A 19,496-nucleotide genomic window follows, 5' to 3' on the forward strand; every position below is an offset into this window, starting at 1 on the left:
GTTGAGGCCGGTCCCGACGGTGTCCGTTTTAGAGAGAGTTGACTGTAAATTACAAATTAAGATGAAAACCATGTAATTCAGGAGGAGCCGTAAAAAAACAACAACAAGTTTTCAGTAAAAGAAATTCACCTACCTTCGCGTCAACTCAAACTGTTCAAGCAGCATCTGGAAAGCCACCGTTAGGGATGATGAAATTAATTTCAACTAATTCATTTCTAGTGCGAAAAAAAAACCCTTTGAACGTTAAGTGGTCGAGAACTTGACCCCATACTTTCTTGTGTTTTCTGCCTTAGTATTTTGAGGTTTCCTTTCCAATTCCAGCAGTACCTTTCTCTCCAGTCTCTCCTCGGTCTATTTTCCTTCTTCTTATTCCCTTATAACAAACTAAAGAAGCCTCTGGCCCTCTGCCGAGCTCGAGGAGAGAGTTTGCTGCTAATTTTCAGAATAAGGACACCGCTTTTTGAGTACACGTTTATTTCCTTTAATTCGACGATAATTTTATGCCCGAGACATCATTGAGCTGAGCCTGCGGCTACATATCGCTTTAACAAAAAGATCGGATATCGTATAACAAGGGCCACCATTATAGATCGAACATTTCACACAAGGTCAAATTTGGCTTCTCTGCTCCCTAGGTCCAGCTTTCCATTATGTCAAAGGTAAGGGAACAACATCGCTTTCAAATTCTGAAATCATCAAGTGCAAATGTCAGAAAAAGAAGCAAACGCGATCATGGCCAACACGAAATAATGTTTTGTTTTTGTGAATGTCTTCATCAAAGCGAGGAATATTAGAGCGCCTAGATGCTGGCGAGGTCATCGTTGGAGATGGCGGCTTCTTGCATTGCTTGGAGAAGCGAGGCTACGTGAAAGCTGGCGTGTGGACACCAGAAGTAAACGTGGAACATCCAGAGGCTGGTAATGATATCAATGATATTTTGTTTAAGGTCAATAATAATAATAATAAAGAAAGCAATAAAGAACAAAGAATGCAATAACGTGAGTAAACGGCCCAGACACTTCACATTTGCATTATATGCTTGATCGAGTCGAGATCGTAGGCTTTGGCAAATTTAATATTGTTCTTGTTTTCTGTTATTTGACATTCTATTTTCTAACAAACTGCATTTTGAACCCGCTTTAGCTTTCTTAACAGCCAAGCATACCACGCGATGCATGTTCAACCACCGTGAAGACGGTGAAAAAAAATATATCTTGGGTGTCGCGGTCTACTGGGAAGAGTAGTATTGGGTACCCGCAAAGGACGTTTTGTAGTGGAACATCTTTTGCTTTCTGGAGAAGGCATATAAAGAAGTGATTTTGTCAACTGTTTGGTTGAAAATTGTATAAATTGTGCCGGCTGGTGGTAGTAAAACGGCAGAGTCACGACCTAATTTTATATTCCAGCCCCGAGTTTTAAAAGACAATCACGTGTTCAGTTTTGGCGCGAACAACGGAAAAAACAAAGCCATTTTAAAATACACGTAGAGGTTGCGTGACGATCATCAGAATGCGTTACTACTACGACTGTATAATCACTAGTGCAAAATCACGGCTCATGCATTGTTTAAAAATCATTTCTTTTTTTGTTTTCTGTACAGTGCGACAACTGCATCGCGAGTTCCTTCGCGCAGGCGCTGATGTTATGCAGACCTTTACTTTCTACGCCAGCGATGACAAGCTACAAAATCGAGGAAATACAGCTTCCGAGAAGATTGGGGTAACGATTTTAATTGCTTTTCGAGGGAAATCTCTGAAATCTACTTAAAAACTTGTTAGCTAGGCCACGAGCAGTCCCTTTTTACTTAGTTCGTTGAGCTTGATGTGATGTCCGAGGGGGATGGGTACTTCCAATAATGGCCTATACGGGAGGCTCCACCCAAAAGGGGTACCTTTTTCAGGCTTTGGGTATATAAAGGTGTTATGACACAAGAAATGTTGCCTTTTCAATACAGGGCTTAAGGCGGGACTTGACATAAAAATATTTTTCTGCCGCTTTACATGGGTTTTTTGGAAATATCTCGTTCGCATTTTAAGCAATGCAAAAACCCTACGTTCTTCCCATAAATCTATGTTTAGGGGTGTTGTGTAAATATTTGGGTGTTTTTAAAGATTTTTGGGAGGAGATGATTTTTCTTAATTAAAAGAGTTGTAAAATTTAGAGAAATAAGATATATTGAAGATTTGATGAAGTTTTAAATTTAGAATTTGAAGTTAAAAATCAGTAGACGGACATTAAAGCTTGTTTTCGTCCTATAACGTCACATTAAACTCGTGAGATTTTTTTGAGATCTAGATCTATTAGGTCGATGTCGCTTACATCTTTGTTGTCTTGAAAAGCTCGTTTTTTAAGGCTGTCCCAAAGATACTCAAAATTTCCCAAGAAAATTTCTCCAAATATATGTTAGTTTCCCTTTGAAGGAAAGATTTCTAACATTTTCATATAATTTCACTGCAACCAAAGTGTCTAAATCACATTTTAAGGCCAAATTTGTGGAATTACAAGGATTTCCTTCACAGAGAACAATCGTGACGATATCGATGACGTCATGTTAGCTGACGAGTTTTTAATGCTGAGTGAGCCGAAAGATAACATCTTCGTAACTTCCTCGGAAATCTTCGGAATTGACGGATGTCCCAAAGATGCATAGTAATTTTTGGGCAACTTTTCATATTTCAAGCCACCTTTTTCCTTTCAAGCTACAACGTTTTGTATTCTGAGCAATATCTGGACCGAAGATTTCCGGCGATTGCCCGAAAGTTGCTCAAAAAGGCCATACGATCGTTTCTGAGCATATTCCGAACTTTTCCGAAGATTAACGACGTTTGCCGAAGATTTCCGAGGAAGTTCCGAAAATGATACTTCTGATTGCAGTGAAATTACATGAAAATGCTTAGAAATGTTACCTTTAAAGGAAAATAAGAATATATTTGGAGACATTTCTTAGTTTAAAAAAAAGTTGTGGATTTTTTGAAGCAACTTTCGAGAAACTTTTCTAATAATAAGAAGCAATCTTTGGATTTTTGGAGCTACTTTCGAGAAACTTTGATACAGCCTTAGGCCGCCGCCTAATTTGTTTCGTTCCAGATCTCCTCGGCAAAAACTTGTTTTGGTAAACGTTATCTCTTATTTTTCTAACCGCATAAAACCTATTGATAGCGACTGGGTACGAATGTGCGTGTACCTTGTGTTTCAGTGCGAGCTCGTTAACCAAGCCGCGTGTGATCTCGCGCGCGAGGTGGCCAACGAGGGAGACGCCCTCGTAGCAGGAAACATTTGCCAAACGCCTTCCTACATGTCAGGACTTGGAAAAGAAGTTGTTCAGAATGAGTTCAAGAAACAGATCGACGTGTTTGTGAAGAATAACGTGGATTTCGTACTTGGAGAGGTACGTTTGCATGCCGCATGCAGGCAGATATGTACACGTATAAGATTTGCGCTGAAAGTATACAACTTATTGCAATTAGTAGAAGGTTAGAATACGGTTTTTGGATAGATATTAGTATAAGTAAAAAGATATTACCCTTTGCTTATCTATAATTCATCCATCTTGAGTAAGAAGTCTCAGTTTCCAGCCGGTATATATGATATATCTCAACACTGAACAGACATTAATTTCTCGCGCAAATAAGGCCGTCCCTCACTGTTTACCGTCGAATGCATTCCTAATTTTGGGACGGTCGGATAAAAAAAAAACAATTAGAAAAAATCTGGAGCAAGCTGGAACTAAGAGCTTGGAAACAAGGAAATGTGGTCACAAACTCAATATGGCGGCTATGGAGAAAGAAAAGATCGATGTTGTGGTTAAACTCAGCCGAGCAAAGCGAAAAAGATGAACCACCAACATTCTTTTGCGATCTGCGAGCATCCATGAAATGCGTAGAGTTCTTTGTCGTATTTATTTTTTTTTATCATTTTTTGAAGACGTTTTTCTACGTGGAGGAGGCAGAATGGGCAATTGAAGTGATGAAGGCGACAGGCCTTCCAGTTGCTATGTGTCTCAATATCTGTTTAGCGGGAGATTTTGAAGGAGTGAGTGTTGAGGAATGTGCTGTTAGAATAGCTAAAGCAGGTAACAGTGGAATTCCAGTATTTTTTCTCTTTCTCTTTCTTGTTAAAGCGGTTTTCAAACGTTTATGGAAATCACACCTGCCAACCACAAGTAAACTAAGGCGAAAAAGGCAATAAATCAATTAGAATTCGAAACAAAAACCATATATTAAAATCCATGTTACCAGTGTCAAGCGCGGGATACATGTTACCAGTGCTATGTTTTCCCGCGCTTGACACTGGTAACATGTTTTCCCGCGCTTGGGAAGTTGGGGTTGATGCCATCCGGGATATTACACACAGCCAGATCTCATTGTAACCATGGTAACTATAGTGTGATCTGGTTCCTTTTTTGCAGGTGCTGACATTGTAGGTATCAACTGCTTTTTTGATCCAGACGTGTGCTTAAAAACTATGAAGGTCGTGAAAGAGAGCTTGGACAAGGCTGGATTGAAACGTCACCTGATCGTACAGCCAATAGGATACAGGACGCCAGAATGCATGGAAGGCGACAACCCCGCCAGTAAGACTGGTTTTTCAGGGCTGGCTGAGTTCCCTTTAGGTATGAAAGTCACATTGCAAAAACAATAAACATCATCGCGTGAAAGTAGTCCATCCATTCACCCTGACAAACTTAGACGTTAAGTGTGTTAGTACTTAAAAGGATATTCTCAAAGTAAAACATTAAGCTGAAACAAAAATCTTTACCGTGACAGTGCTTAAAAATATGTTTTTAAATAGCATAGATTTTACGATTTTATTTCTCCCTTTTCTCCTAAGTTTTAGTGTCGATTGTAAGATTTATCACACACTCACGAGAGTGTTTCATCGCATTTCCAAAGACCTCGAAGTTTGTCAAAAATACTTCGTTGCGCGCAGTAGTTTCAACTGCATTTTTCGTGTTTTGGAAGCGTTAGGAAATTGTCTCGAGGGTTTGATATATTACATAAACTAATTATAACCACATGAGAGTTTTACTTCGAAGCTTTAATTTCAATTGATTCCATCCAAAGTAACTTGGGAATATTCGTCTTGAAGTTATTTTAAAACGCAACTACTGTTTCTTGTATTTTCTCTCAGCTTTAGAAACTCGTTTGCTCAATCGGTTTGACATGCAAAGGTACGCTCGGGAAGCTTACAACATGGGGATTCGCTATATTGGAGCGTGTTGTGGAATGGAGCCTTACCACGTCAGAGCTATCGCCGAAGAGGCAAGCGCCAATGTTCACTTTATTATCAGTAAGACACGCGCCCGTTTGTAACAGAACTGTGTTACAAAAGAGTGAAATTGAACATTGTAGAATAAGGGTCGGGGATGGGGTGAAGTGATTGTTAGCCTGGGAATACAGTCGGATTCCCCTTGTTTCCGCAAACCTCCATCTGCTAAGTAAATGTGGGCCGTTATCTCTCCAAAAAGGATGAGGCGTAAAAATCTATACAATTTATTATCCAGTAAGAAAGGGAATTCCCAGGCCATTTTATTAGATCTGTCATTTTTTGTTCTGGCGTTTTACCCCATGTGGTCAGGCAGATTGATAATCTTTAATAAACATTTTTCTTATTTTATTCTCCAGCTTGCTAAAGAACGAGGTAAAATGCCTCCCGCTAGCGAGAAGCACGCCTTGTGGGGAGACGGCCTCCGACAGCACACTTATCCATGGGTTAGGGCCAGGTAAGGCAGTTCCCAGGGGTAAAAAGTCCTTTGAGGTCATTAACATGTGATGAAGACGTCTTATGACAGAGGGATTATGTCATGATTTCCGTAAAGTCAAAATCGATGCGTAATCTTAGATTTCTAAAGTATTCTATGACGTCAGACAAGCAGCTAAACATGGCGGTCAGTAGAAGAATCAGAGAGCAAATCACAAAACCATAGTGCCCTCGTACAATTCTTTGTGCCCTCGGATGAGCAAGCGATAAATCGAAAGAAAAATAACTGAAGAACACAGCATTTTTTCTACGTGTTCCACAAAAATGCGCAACTGACTTAAAATTGACGGCAAAGAATATAAACATACCTGGAATGAACGGTCATCCTCGAGCGATCTCTTCAAATCGTCAAAAAAATACCCGCACAACTCACCACCGACGCTCGCCATTTTATGCACTTTTGAAGTTCATCTTTCTCTCAAGGTCATCGCGTAGAACTATGGGTAGAACACACGAACACAACCGAAAAATAGACGAACAAACGAGATATCCTCCGAAATCTCACCGAGTAGCGAAATGGCGCCATGTTGTGACGTCACGAGGTTATCAAATCTGATAACTGTGCGGGACTGTTAGACAAGCAGCTAAATTGAACTGACTCAAAAGTAAACAAAGACAAAACGTAAAAGTTCGGGCTTAAAAGAACAGCAAAATTCTAAAGTTGAAAAAACATGATGAAGTGAATTGATCAACAATGACACGAGTATGGGACAAAGAACAAAATCTGAGTCCCCGACGGGAATCGAACCCATGGCCTCCCAGAGACCGATTGGCCGCTCTCTAACCAACTGAGCTACGAGAGACTCGTGGTGAGCTGGGCTATTTACTAGGTTGATATGTGACACGCGTCCTGCATACTGCAAGGATCAGCAATGTCGAAATCATCAAGTGTGTAGTAAATAATAAAGATGGTAAATGTTAAGCTCGGTGATAAATAATGAAGTGAACTGATGAACAACACGTGAAAAAATGTCCTTAAATTGGGGTTGCATCAGCATTGACTTAAATATTGTGCACTCTCCACAAAATTCTATTTTACTGCAGGGCTCGCCGATCCCACTGGGAGAACCTTCACCCTACAAGCGGTCTTCCATACAGTGGCGCCTTACGCGAGCTGGCTTCTCAGTGGGGAGATCTCACCCTGAAAAACAAGGCCATGATTCAAAAGAAAACTTTGACCACAGACGAGGAAGTGCAGGAGTTGGCAAAACGCGCGGAGGCCAAATAAAACTGCGGAGAACTGAAACCGAGTCCCATTTACCAAGCTCTGGGCGTAGTTAACTGCGTTAGTGTATTTTTTTTTTAGAAAAAAAAAAAGAAACATTCCATTGATTATAGAATTTTATTTTTTACCTCTTTAGTAGTGCCAGAGTATATAAATCAAAATTTTTATAGTGCTTGAATAACTTTCATTTAAATTGTCATATTTTTAGGATTCGATACCCGGACTTAAAAGTCTGGGTCTAACTGAAGACTCATTAATAAATTTAATTTTGTAGTTTTAACATAATTTCTATGGGGTTAGAGGGCCGATATTCACAGTGAAACAATTTATTGCTCTTTTCCAGATACCATTATATTTTTGAATTTTAGTTGTGTATTCTGCTGGTCTATTTTTGATGGCCGTTTGCTTGTAGTGTAAAAATAAATACATTTTAATCCTTGGGAGTTAACTGCTTATTATAAATTATGGTTCTTTTACTTTGTAGTCTGATTCTAATTGAATGACCGTCCCCGCTCTTTCTGGTAATATGCGGGTAATAATGTGTACAGTATAGAATAAATTACAAATTAAGATGAAAACCATGTAATTCAGGAAGAGCCGTAAAAAAAGAAGTTTTCGGTAAAAGAAATTCCCCTTCCTTCGAGTAAACTAAAGCTCTTCAAGCTCCGCACTAAATGGAAAGCCACTATTCGAGATGACAAAAGTAAAGACACCATGCAATGTTCGGGAAAAATCGCTTCTTATTCACATTAATTCATTTGGGGCAGGGCAATTACGTAGGAGAAAAAATGGTGCTCAAGTAAGCACAGAAATGAAAGGGAGAGTTCCTTTGGTGAAAAAATTCGTGCAATTCTGCAAAAAAAAAATAATTAGAAGAAATTGGCCAGCCCCACACTCTCTCTCCCTCACTTAACATGGGTTTAACGGAAATATCTCGTTTGCGTTTCAAGGAATCTAAAAACCATTAGCTTGTCCCATAAACGTGACTCTATGTTTGGGGTGTTATTTTTTCTCAAAGAATTAGTTATCAGAGATTTCATGTGATTTTAAAATTAGAATAGACCTTATCATGGTTTTCGACGCCATTTTGACGAGTAGGCAAAGCGGGTAGAAATTACAGTGTTTGTATGGGAATCCGTCGGCAAATATATTTTACAAAAATCGAATTCTGGTCAACTTATGAATTGTGAAGTTAAGATACTAGACAAAAGTTTTTATTCGCCTAGTTTGAAGGATGTAGCTGGGCTAGAAAGCGCTCAGTTACGTTTTTAATTTCCCATACATTTGTCTATAATTTTTTCCCGCGGACCGTGACAAGATAGACAAATGTATGGGAAATTAACCTTATTCAGACCGGGGGGAGGGGTGGGGGCTTTTGAGGTCTGCGCTGACTTTGAACTCTTATAACTTTTTTAAGATTCAACGAAACACTGCCAAACTTTCTGACTTTTCCTAAAATTTATCCGGCAATAATTTGGTAAGGTTGGATGATGTGCCAGGAGCTTGACATCACCATGGCAACAGCATTTTGACAGACATGTTTTCCCAAATTTGTAATTTAATTTTTAATTAAGATTAACTTTAATGGGATTATTTTTACATCTTTATTGTTTAAAAGCCCATTTTTATTGAGTTTGAGTACTTTGCAGTAATTTTGGGTGGTTTTCTGGCATTTTGGAAAAATTTTGAAATCCAAGATGGCGGTTTTTTTGACATCATGATGTACTTGTCACATGATGTGACGTCATCATCCCACGTGACGTATACCAAAAGAAAGACGTTCGGACATACAATACATTCTATAAGTTTCATTGTGAATGCTTAAATAATCTGGAAGTTACTTAGGGGGGGGGGGGGACTTCCGAAGGCCCCCCCCCGGTCAGAGAAGGTCGAAAAAAGCCCGGTCTGAATAGGGTTAAAAACGCAACTGAACGCTTTCTAGCCCAGCTACATCCTTCAAATTCGGCGAATCAAAACTTTTGCCTAGTATTTTAACTTCACAATTCCGTACGTTATCCATAATTCAAGTTTTGTTAAAGATATTACCGTTGGATTCCCATACAAACACTGTAATTTCTAACCGCGTTGCCTACTCGTCAAGATGGCGTCGAAAACCGTGATAAGGCCTATTGTCGAATCGAAGGAAACTTAACGTGTCTCACAAATTTGACCAAATTTAAACACACTGACCTTTATTCTGAAAATTAGCGGCGAACTCTCTCCTTGGCATACGGTAGGCTACTTTTAAAGGTTTTTCATGGAGAAAAAAGAACGAAGCCTGAGCCCAACTGAGGAGAGACTAGGGAGAGGTGTAATTCGCGCTCTTTTTACTGAAGGAAAGTTCTGCGAAGGTGAGAGCGGAAGGAAGGAAACTGAACGGAAATGGAAAGGATACCTCAAAATACAACGTAAGTAACTAGAACAAGTACATGTTGCTTAGAAGTAAATTTACTGGAATACCACCTTGCTTAAAAACTTAAAAAGAAGAAATTCTACGAACATATTCAAATCGACGAAACTTTTTAATAACGTCCAGCCTATGTCTCTGTAACTGTAAAACAGCCGTCAGCTGCAGATTTAGCGATTCTTGTGAAGAACTAGTAAATTCTGCACCAACATAATAACGATGATTACAGCGAAAACGGTATACCGTATTTACTCGAATAAGCGCCGCCCCCGAATAACCACCGCCCTTGAATAAGCGCCGCCCCCGAATAAGCGCTGCAGTCCTCATGCGGCGCTTATTTGAGAAATCACGGTTAACAAAAACAGCACAGAAAAGCAACTCTAAAACAAACTTGGACATCTGTTTCCACCAAAAGCGATGTTTTGCAGTTCAAAGTGATTGTTTTACCGCTCGCCCATTAGTTTTTCTATCCAACATTCTTACAATACGTAGTTCTCTAAATGTTGTGAAGGCCGCGAACTTTACTAGAACAGCTAGCGCCACTTCTCTCTTCAGCAAGAGACGAATACTGACAATCAGAAGACGCTATTTTAATAACTGTAAAAGATAAGATTCTTTGTGGCGTCCAAATTTTAAATAAGCGCCGCACTTGGGGCACGAAAAATTAAATAAGCGCTGCGGCGCTTATTCGAGTAAATACCGTACCGCCTATTGATCGTAATCAATGCTTGTAGTAGGTTCATGCTGCGGAAACCGGGATAACCTCCGGCACTTATGGGACTGTATGTTCGTGGAGGTTATTAGCAGAAAGTGCAGGGACGATCGAACAAATAGCACATATGTGGACCCTCGACTATAGAGTGTAAGAACCATAATTTATAAATAGCAGTAAACTCTCAAAGGGGTATCAAATGGTCTTTGCGATCATTTGGGAGCATGAGAGCACAGCGTTTTTCTTTGCGAGCACGAGCATTGACAAAAATTAGCCTTGCGAGCAACGAGCACTTTTCAAAAAGCTACCTCTACTAAAAACAGAGCATGCGAGCACGAGCAAACGAGCACCCACTAAAATTTTGCGAGCATTGGGAGCACTGCGACATTTTGAGGGACCATTCATGACCCCTTCTCAAGGTAGAAAATGTATTTATTTTCATATTGCGTTTTGATACTTAACAAACGGCCATTGAAAATAGACCTGCAGTATACACAAATAATATGAATAAAATAATGACATCTAGAAAACACAAACTAAATAACTTCACTGTGATTATAGGCCCTCTAACAACCTAGAAATTATGATAAAACTACAGTATAAATTTATCAAATCCTAAAATGTGACCATTCCAATGAACGGTCTTCAAGCAGTATAACTTTTTTTAATTCATATACTCTGGCACTATTAAAAAGGTAAAAGGTCGAACCCTATAATTCTTTTTTTGGTTTTTGTCAAGTTTTTGTTTTTGTTTTTTAAAAAACAAACTAACGTAGTTGACTACAACAAGAACTTGGTGAATTGGACTCGGTTCCAGTCCTTTGCAGTTCTATTTGGACTCTGCGCGTTTTGCAAGCTCCTGTACTTCCTCGTCTGTGGTCAAAGTTTTCTTCTGAATCATGGCCTTGTTCTTCAGGGTGAGGTCTTCCCACTGCAAAGTCAGCTCGCGTAAGGCACCACTGTAGGGACGACCACTTGTAGGCTGAAGGTTTTCCCAGTGGGATCGGCGAGCCCTGAAGTAAATTAAATTTTGTGAAAATCGCATCATGAATAAATAAGTCACTGTTGATGCACCCCCGGCCCAATAGGCTAGTTTTAAATTACGCTCCACTGATCACAAACAAAGGAATTAAGTCGAGGTTCAGGGGAATATTTTGAATTTTCTTTTGTTTTACTCCCCTTGACCTTTGTTAAGGATCAGTAGAGCGTAATTCGAAACTAGCCTATTTAAGACATCGTATAATCAACGGTTTACTGAAAAACTTCAGTAGAAATATTAAAACTAAAGTTGTCCGACGTTTCGATGTAACTAACATTATTATCAAGGTAAAGCTTTCACCGATGAGTGCGAGATTCTTAAGATCACGTTCGCACAACTTCGTTATCCAACTCGACTAATTGACTCAACGATTAAGGCATTTATTCACGACCAAACCATCAGAAACAGGTCCAGTGTGTCTAACGAAACTCAAAAGAAGAACCCATCAGGATCCCCATCCCGTTCAAAGACCAGAGATCAGCTGACAACACAAGAAAACAACTCCAATCACTGGGCAGCAAAATCGGCGTGCGCCTACAACCAGTTTTTACAAGCCGGAAAATAGGAGACCTTCTAAAACTCAGGGAAGAGAAACCTAAAATCGTGAGTGAACAATGCGTGGTGTACTATTTCAAATGTGGTCTATGCGATATGGACTATGTCGGTTATACCAACCGACACCTGCACCAACGTGTTGCCGAACACAGTTCTCAGAATTCGTCAATTGGAAAGTACATGTTGAACACGCACGGGATCTCAAAACCGGAGCTAATTAACAACTTCTCAGTTTTAAAGAAATGCAGCAGCAAATTCGATTGTCTCATCAACGAAATGCTAATTATTCAAGACCTAAAGCCAACTTTAAACGTGCAAACTGACTCCATCGGCGCGAAACTATTTACATAACGATGCAGCAACTGTCTATTATTTTCCACAAACTAATTTATATTCACACCACGATACAACATTTTACCTTGATAATGATGTTAGTTACATCGAAACGTCGGACAACTTTAGTTTTAGCCTATTTAAGGACCTGTTTTTTCAAGTTTAAATTTTGCTTGTTTTTGTTTGCTTTTGAGTCAGTTTAATTAAGGTGCTATTCTGACGTCATACAATACCTTAAAGCCTGCGACACACTAGGCGATTTTATACGCCGGTCGCGGCGATCGGCGAAAATCGCAACCGCTGCATCGGGCACAGTTGGCGATTTTCGCCGATCGCCGCGATCGGCGAATAAAATCGCCAAGTGACATAATACTAAAGTCGTATGACGTCTTCATCACATGTTACGGACCACAAAAGAAAACCTATTGAACGTATCCCTCTCCCCCAGCTCTCCCCTCTCTTCAAGTTTAACTGTCGTAGTCTTCTAACCTTGATACTGTCTAAGAAGCGAAGGGAGAAGGGATTTTTTTTTTTTGGGGGGGGGGGGGGGGAGGGGATCCCGTCAAAGAAAAGGACCAAAAATGCTCGGTCTAAATTTCCTTTTGGTCAAGATCGGATCACCAAAGCTGCAAATTTCAGTGACGGAAGAAGTTGCATCGTGTATCCTTGTTGACAGGCCGGTTAGCATTCGTTAGTACTCAGACTGGAAGTTCTGGGGATAGTTTTCAGTTTGATTGGGTACAACGAAGTCAGAAGTACTGCGAATGCAAGATGGTGTTTCAAATTGGTGATTCTGATCGTTGTTGAAATAATTGACAGTACTTTTACCAAGGTATTTTCTTCAGTCGAATGTCAAACGCGGATCCACGTCCTACCCGCTTCAACCCTGTTAAAGTGGCAGTATCCAAGCCCCCAAAACATAAAGCAGTGGAGCTCGCTTACCTGGCCCTAACCCACGGAGCAACATGCTGCCGAAGGCCGTCTCCCCACAAGGCGTGCTTCTCACTGGCGGGAGGCAAGTTACCTCGTTCTTCTGCAAGCTGTTGAGAACAATTGAGGTTATGTTTAAGGATTTTCAATCAGCCTGACCACACGAGTAAAACGCCAGAGCAAACACCTTACAGTTCTAGTGAAATAGCCTGGGGCTTCCCTTTTTTGCTGGATAATAAATTATATGGATATTTTTTGTCGCCTCCTTCTAATTGGAGAGATAACGGTCCATCTTAACTTCGCAGGGCCCAGCTTTACTTGACTGTTATCCTTTGACGTCATAGATTTTGCAATGTTGCCCACTCGGAGACTTTTGGCGGGAAACAGTTTTATTGTATGATGTCATGTGACCTCAAAGTAGCCAATGAGAGCGCGCCCAGTTGGAGAAAAATTCAAGCTTTATAGGTCATAATAACAAAGACGCTTGCCTCTTCGGCGACAGCTCTTACGTGGCAAGGCTCCATTCCACAACACGCTCCAATATAGCGAATCCCCATGTTGTAAGCGTCCCGAGCGTACCTTTGCACGTCAAACCGATTGAGCAAACGAGTTTCTAAAGCTGAGGAAATAATTCAAGAAACAGTGACTTTGGATGAAATCAGCAACTAAATAAAACATTCATATGGATAGTTTATGTAATATATCAAACACGAGAGACGATGTGTGAGGACGCTTCCAAACAAGCAGACGACGAATTTCTGACAAGCTTCAAGGTGTTTAAACATGCGGTAAAGCATGAGTGTTTGATATATATCCTCAATCGAAATCGAAACTAAGGAGAAAATGGAGAAATAAAATAGTAAAACTTTATGCTACTTAAAACAAACAAACAAACATATTTTTAAGCGCTTTTTTCTCTTGTTTTAGCTTAATTGATGTATTTTTTATAACTCTGAGAATATTCTTTTCAGTACTAACACACATAACTTCCAAGTTAGTCAGGCTGAGTAGATGAAGTACTTTCACGTGTCGCTATTTATTGTGTTTTGCAGAGTGATTCTGACTTTCATACCTAAAGGGAACTCGGCCAACCCAGAAAATCCAGTCTTACTGGCGGGGTTGTGGTGGTCCATGCATTCCGGCGTTCTGTATCCTATTGGTTGAACGATCAGGTGACGTTTCAATCCAGCCTTGTCCAAGCTCTCTTTCACGACCTTCATAGTTTTTAAGCACACGTCTGGATCAAAAAAGCAGTTGATACCTACGATGTCTGCGCCTGCAAACAACAAAACCAGATCGCACTATTGTTACCATGGTTACAATGAGATCGTGGCGTGTGCAACAACTCGGTTGGCATCCACCTCCAATTCCTCCCTCCCCTCCCCCTACCGAAAAAAGCCAGGAGGAAATTTCTATTCTTTATACTAGACTCCAACAATTAAATTAACAGGAAACACACTTTTCCCGCGCTAGACACAGGTAACATGTTTTCCCGCACTTGACACTGGAAACACGTTTTCCCGCGCTTGACACTGGTAACACGTTTTTCCGCGCTTGACACTGGTAACACATATTCCTGCGCTTGACACTGGTAACATGTTTCCCGCGCTTGACACTGGTTACATGTTTTCCCGCGCTCGACACTGGTTACATGTTTTCCCGCGCTTGACACTGGTTACATGTTTTCCCGCGCTTGACACTGGTTACATGTTTCCCGCGCTTGACACTGGTTACATGTTTTCCCGCGCTTGACACTGGTTACATGTTTTCCCGCGCTTGACACTGGTTACATGTTTCCCGCGCTTGACACTGGTTACATGTTTTCCCGCGCTCGACACTGGTTACATGTTTTCCCGCGCTTGACACTGGTTACATGTTTTCCCGCGCTTGACACTGGTTACTTGTTTTCCCGCGCTTGACACTGGTTACATGTTTCCCGCGCTTGACACTGGTTACATGTTTTCCCGCGCTTGACACTGGTTACATGTTTTCCCGCGCTTGACACTGGTAACATGGATCTTAATATATGGTTATTGTTTCAAATTCTGATTTATTGCTTTTTTCACCTAGTTTACTTGTGGTGAGCAGTTGTGATTTCCATAAACGTTTGAAAACCGCTTTAACAAGAAAGAGAAAGAGAAACACTTACCTACTTTAGCTATTCTAACAGCACATTCCTCGACTGGCACTCCTTCAAAATCTCCCGCTAAACAAATACTGAGAGACATAGCAATTGGAAGGCCTGTTGCCTTCATCACTTCTATCGCCCATTCTGCTTCCTCTACGTAGGTAAACGTCTTCAAAAAAAAAATGATAAAAACAGTAAATATGACAAAGAACTCTACGCAGGTCATTAATGTTCGCAGATCTAAAAAGAATGTTGCTGGTTCATCTTCGTTCAAGTTTAACCACCACATCGATTTTTTCTTTCTCCATTGCCGCCATGTTAATTTTGTGACCACGTTTCGTTGTTCCAGGCTCTTAGTTAGAGCTTACTCCTGATTGTTTTTTTTTAAGTTTTTTTTTATTTTTATCCGACCGACCCAAAATTAGGAGACGCATTCGACGGTAAGCGGGGAAAAAAGGGGACGGCCATATTTGCGCGGGTAATGTACAACAACTTACTGCCAATTATAGTGTCTGTTGAACTATATCATATGTCCCGGATGGAATCTCAGACTTCTTTCTTAGGATGGATGAATTAGATTAGCGAAGGGAAAGGTCGTTTTTCTTAAAGTAATATCTATCCAAAAACCGTATTCTAACCTCATACATGAAGTTATCTGCATGCATGCGGCATGCAAACGTACCTCTCCAATTAAGAAATCCACACCATTCTTCACAAACACGTCGATCTGTTTCTGAAGTTCCTTCTGAACAACTTCTTTTCCAAGTCCTGACATGTAGGAAGTAGTTGCACAAATGTTTCCTGCTACGAGGGCGTCTCCCTCGTTGGCCACCTCACGCGCGAGATCACACGCGGCTTGGTTAATGAGCTCGCACTGAAACACATAACAATGAGAAAATCAAACTCGTACCCAGTCGCTATCAATAGGTTTTATGCAGTTATATGCTTCTGATAATAAAAGTTGCTCCAAAGTTGCTCCAAAAAATCCAAAACGCTGCTTCTAATCAAAATAATTTCTCTAAATATATGCTTATTTCCCTTGAGGGTAATATTTCTAAGCAGTTTTATGCGATTTTACAGCAAAAGAAATAACATATTAAGGGGAAAATTTTTTGAATAACCGTGATTTCTTAAATTAAACTGAGAAAAATCGTGAAGATATCGATGACGTCATGTTTGCAGAGGGGTTTTTGTAAAGCCGAAAGTTGAAACGTCTTCAGATGTTTCTCGTAAATCTTCGGAAACGTTCATATGGCCCATAAACAATACTGGGATAATCTTCGGAGATCTTCGGTCTGGAAATTCGCTCAAAATGCAACAAGTTGCTCAAGAGGGAAAAAGTTGCTCGAAATATGAAAAGTTGCCAAAAAGTTGACGAGCAACTTGTGGAAAGCCCTACTCGTGGTCTAGCTAACAGGTTTTTAAGTAGATTTCAGATATTTCCATTAAAAGCAATTCAAATCTTTACCCCAATCTTCTCAGAAGCTGTATTTCCTCGATTTTGTAGCTTGTCATCGCTGGCGTAGTAAGTAAAGGTCTGCATAACATCAGCGCCTGCGCGAAGGAACTCGCGATGCAGTTGTCGTACTGTACAGAAAAAAACGGGTACAATTTATAAGCAATGAGCCGTGATTTTGCGCTCGTGATTTTTAGTAGTCGGTAACGCGTTCTGATGATCGTCACGCAACCTCAACGTGTATTAAATGGTCTTGTTTTGTTTTTTTTCGTTGTTCGTGCCAAAATTGAACACGTGATCACATGTCACGCAACGAGTTCAATCGACCTTTGTAATCATTTTCGACTCGTATGACGTTGATGTTTTTTAATTCAGAAGAAGGTGAATAAATCTAGTTCTAGTTCAAGTTAACCGTTTCATCGTCCGTTTAACCACGTTTGGATTTACCACGGACATTCGTGGACGCAAGTTTTTGCCTTGCGTCTACTTGCTTCAACGTTTGGCCAGGCCTACCACCAGCCACAGGGAACCCACACAAATGGAGCAACTGTCGCTGTTGCCGTTTTGAGCTACAAGGACGACAAGGCACAATGATTAAGGTAACTTTACGTGTTTTTTTTTTTTTCGAACATAAACGTGAATATTACTCGCTATAGTTCATGCTTATAGGAACGTTTGAACGTTTCCCATACATTTGAAACATCAACAGTCGCTTCATTTGCGGGCTCCCTGTGCACCAGCCGGGACAATTTATACAATTTTCATCCAGACTTGTCAAAATCACTTCCTATGCCCTCTCCAGAAAGCAAAAGATGTTCCACTACAAACCGCCCTTTGTGGGTACTACTCTTTCCAGTAGACCGCGACACCCAATATTTTTTCGTCGTCTTCACGGTGGTTGAACATTTTAAGAAAGCTAATGTGGGTTCAAAACGCAATTTGTTAGAAAATAGAAATTTCAAATATCAAAAATCAAGAACAAAATTAAATTTGCATCACATAAGATCTCGAGTCGATCAAGCAGATTATGCAAATGTAAAGTGTCTGGGCCGTTTACTCACATTAATTATTGCATTCTTAATTATTTACAGCTTTCTTTATTATTATTATTGACCTTAAAAAAAATATCATTGATATCATTACCAGCCTCTGGATGTTCCACGTTTACTTCTGGTGTCCACACGCCAGCTTTCACGTAGCCTCGCCTCTCCATGCAGAACACGAAGCCGCCATCTCCAATGATGACCTCGCCAGCATCTAGGCGCTCTAATATTCCTCGCTTTGATGAAGACATGCACGAAAACAAAACATTACATTATGACTATTGAAAACTGACGTGAATTTGCAAGGACCACCGTGACAAAATAGAAGTGCCGGATCCTCTCACTGTAGAGGATCTAATCAGCTATAACTATGACTATGTACGCTCATTCTTGACCTTGGTGTTAAAATAAACGAAAAATATTCTTGTCGCAAGGTCTTAAGATTTTGATCTTAGTTGCTTCTTTTTCTGACATTTGCACTTGATAAATTCGGAATTTGAAAGCGATGCTGTTCCCTTACCTTTGGCATAATGGAAAGCTTGACAAAAAAAAAAAAGCAGAGAAGCCAAATGAGCGCGTGTTATACGCTATCCGATCTTTTTGTCTAAGCGATGGTATTCTGTTACGCTTGGAGTAGTCACAGGCTCAATCAGATGGTGTGTGACGCTTTAAAGCCCGTTGACCTTCGGGCAACGAACTAGCCTCCCACGCAGTCGTTAAACGACTGCGTCCCGTGGGAGGCTAGCAACGAACGGAAAGGATTACCCACTGGGGATTACGTAACATACTGGTGAAAGAGTCGGGGGGGGGGGGGGCACTTCCTTTAAATGGGCTTATGGGAATGTGCCGCTGGATGGGGTCGTATTTTCACGACTGGACTGACTATAATGGGGTCGCCTTTTCAAGCATTTTTTATAGAGTGACTAAGTTGGGGTCAAATATGCCGGAAACTGGGTGCTTAATGAAAGGGTGGAGGATGAAGATGAGGCGGATTCAATTTCAACTGATGAAACTGAGATTGTAACTCCCAGAAGATGCAAGGCTATTATGTGAAGATTCTGTTGTAATGTTTTAAATGTAGACGTAAACGCAGAGGGAGCACGCAAATGAGCCAAATCGACAATTAGTAGCTGTTTGACTGTTCCTGGTAGGAATCAAACGATTTATAAGTCGACGCTAGTCGCACAACTGAATCAAGATCCCAGTCTTTCGCATGACAGAGTACGTACGAGAGTACGTCAGGGGCAAGAGTACCAAGTTGTCGAGGAGACTGTGCCAGCCTGCCAGGCAACGCGTCTATGGTGTCTTTGTTTGATGACAGACGAAAATCTGGATATCTTGTTGGAAATCTCGTTCATTTAGCCCACAAAAGAACTCGTAGAAGCCAGGATTATAAAAGACCAGTTAGTTACGACGGTGACGGGGAAAAGATATCACTGCTTTTCTTCAAATCTATCCAAAGTTAGATTTCCCAGGATTCAAATTTGTTTGCAGTCTACTCTTCAAAGTGTTCCTTTCCAAAACACCATGTGTCACGTAAACCTGAGGGAAACTGAGGACGAGAGAGATACCCTAGAGCTATCTGTTAATGAACAGCCTTGTTAGTGACAGTTGGTCGACTGGTTTTAAGTTCGCGCCGAACAAGACTTCAGGCGGCGAACAATAGACAACCTCGTCCCCAGGGCTTTTCGAGGTTGAACAATAGTAGGACGACCAGCCGGAATTACATGTAACACAAGTTTTGAAACAGGTTGAAATCGTTTGTCATTACTTCCTTTTCCAGAAAAACAATGTATAATAAAACAATTATTAGATTCGGTTTATGTGATATTTGGAATAATCAAGGTCTCTGTAAGTGTTATCAGCCTCAGCCTTGGGCTTCGGCTGATAACACCTACCTCGACCTTG

At 40.6% G+C, this 19,496-nt stretch overlaps 2 protein-coding genes across 4 annotated transcripts; one reads left to right on the forward strand and one right to left on the reverse strand.

Annotated features, from left to right (window-relative positions):
- The first annotated feature begins 331 nt into the window (after nt 1–331).
- LOC144661994 (betaine--homocysteine S-methyltransferase 1-like) lies at nt 332–7,422 on the forward strand. 2 transcript variants are annotated; one of them, XM_078522829.1, is made up of 9 exons: nt 332–659; nt 782–917; nt 1,601–1,719; nt 3,197–3,388; nt 3,925–4,072; nt 4,409–4,612; nt 5,131–5,261; nt 5,625–5,722; nt 6,805–7,422. In XM_078522829.1, the coding sequence occupies exons 1-9, from the start codon at nt 651–653 to the stop codon at nt 6,986–6,988; spliced, it is 1,221 nt and encodes a 406-aa protein (XP_078378955.1). In that variant the 5' UTR covers nt 332–650; the 3' UTR covers nt 6,989–7,422. The 2 variants fall into 2 exon arrangements, with proteins under 2 accessions (XP_078378955.1, XP_078378885.1); XM_078522759.1 differs by lacking the exon at nt 332–659 and having other exon boundaries at nt 686–917.
- A 3,093-nt stretch (nt 7,423–10,515) lies between these two features.
- LOC144661803 (betaine--homocysteine S-methyltransferase 1-like) lies at nt 10,516–18,213 on the reverse strand. Of its 2 annotated transcripts, XM_078522655.1 has the most exons (9): nt 18,109–18,213; nt 17,689–17,824; nt 16,558–16,676; nt 15,772–15,963; nt 15,111–15,258; nt 14,034–14,237; nt 13,450–13,580; nt 12,974–13,071; nt 10,516–11,117 (listed from the first exon to the last, which is right to left on the reverse strand). In XM_078522655.1, the coding sequence occupies exons 1-9, from the start codon at nt 18,115–18,117 to the stop codon at nt 10,934–10,936; spliced, it is 1,221 nt and encodes a 406-aa protein (XP_078378781.1). In that variant the 5' UTR covers nt 18,118–18,213; the 3' UTR covers nt 10,516–10,933. The 2 variants fall into 2 exon arrangements, with proteins under 2 accessions (XP_078378781.1, XP_078378739.1); XM_078522613.1 differs by lacking the exon at nt 18,109–18,213 and having other exon boundaries at nt 17,689–17,839.
- Nucleotides 18,214–19,496: the final 1,283 nt, after the last annotated feature.

The sequence above is a fragment of the Oculina patagonica genome, chromosome 1 (genome assembly GCF_052425735.1).
Source record: "Oculina patagonica isolate OP01 chromosome 1, crgOcupat, whole genome shotgun sequence".
Lineage (NCBI taxonomy): Eukaryota > Metazoa > Cnidaria > Anthozoa > Scleractinia > Oculinidae > Oculina > Oculina patagonica.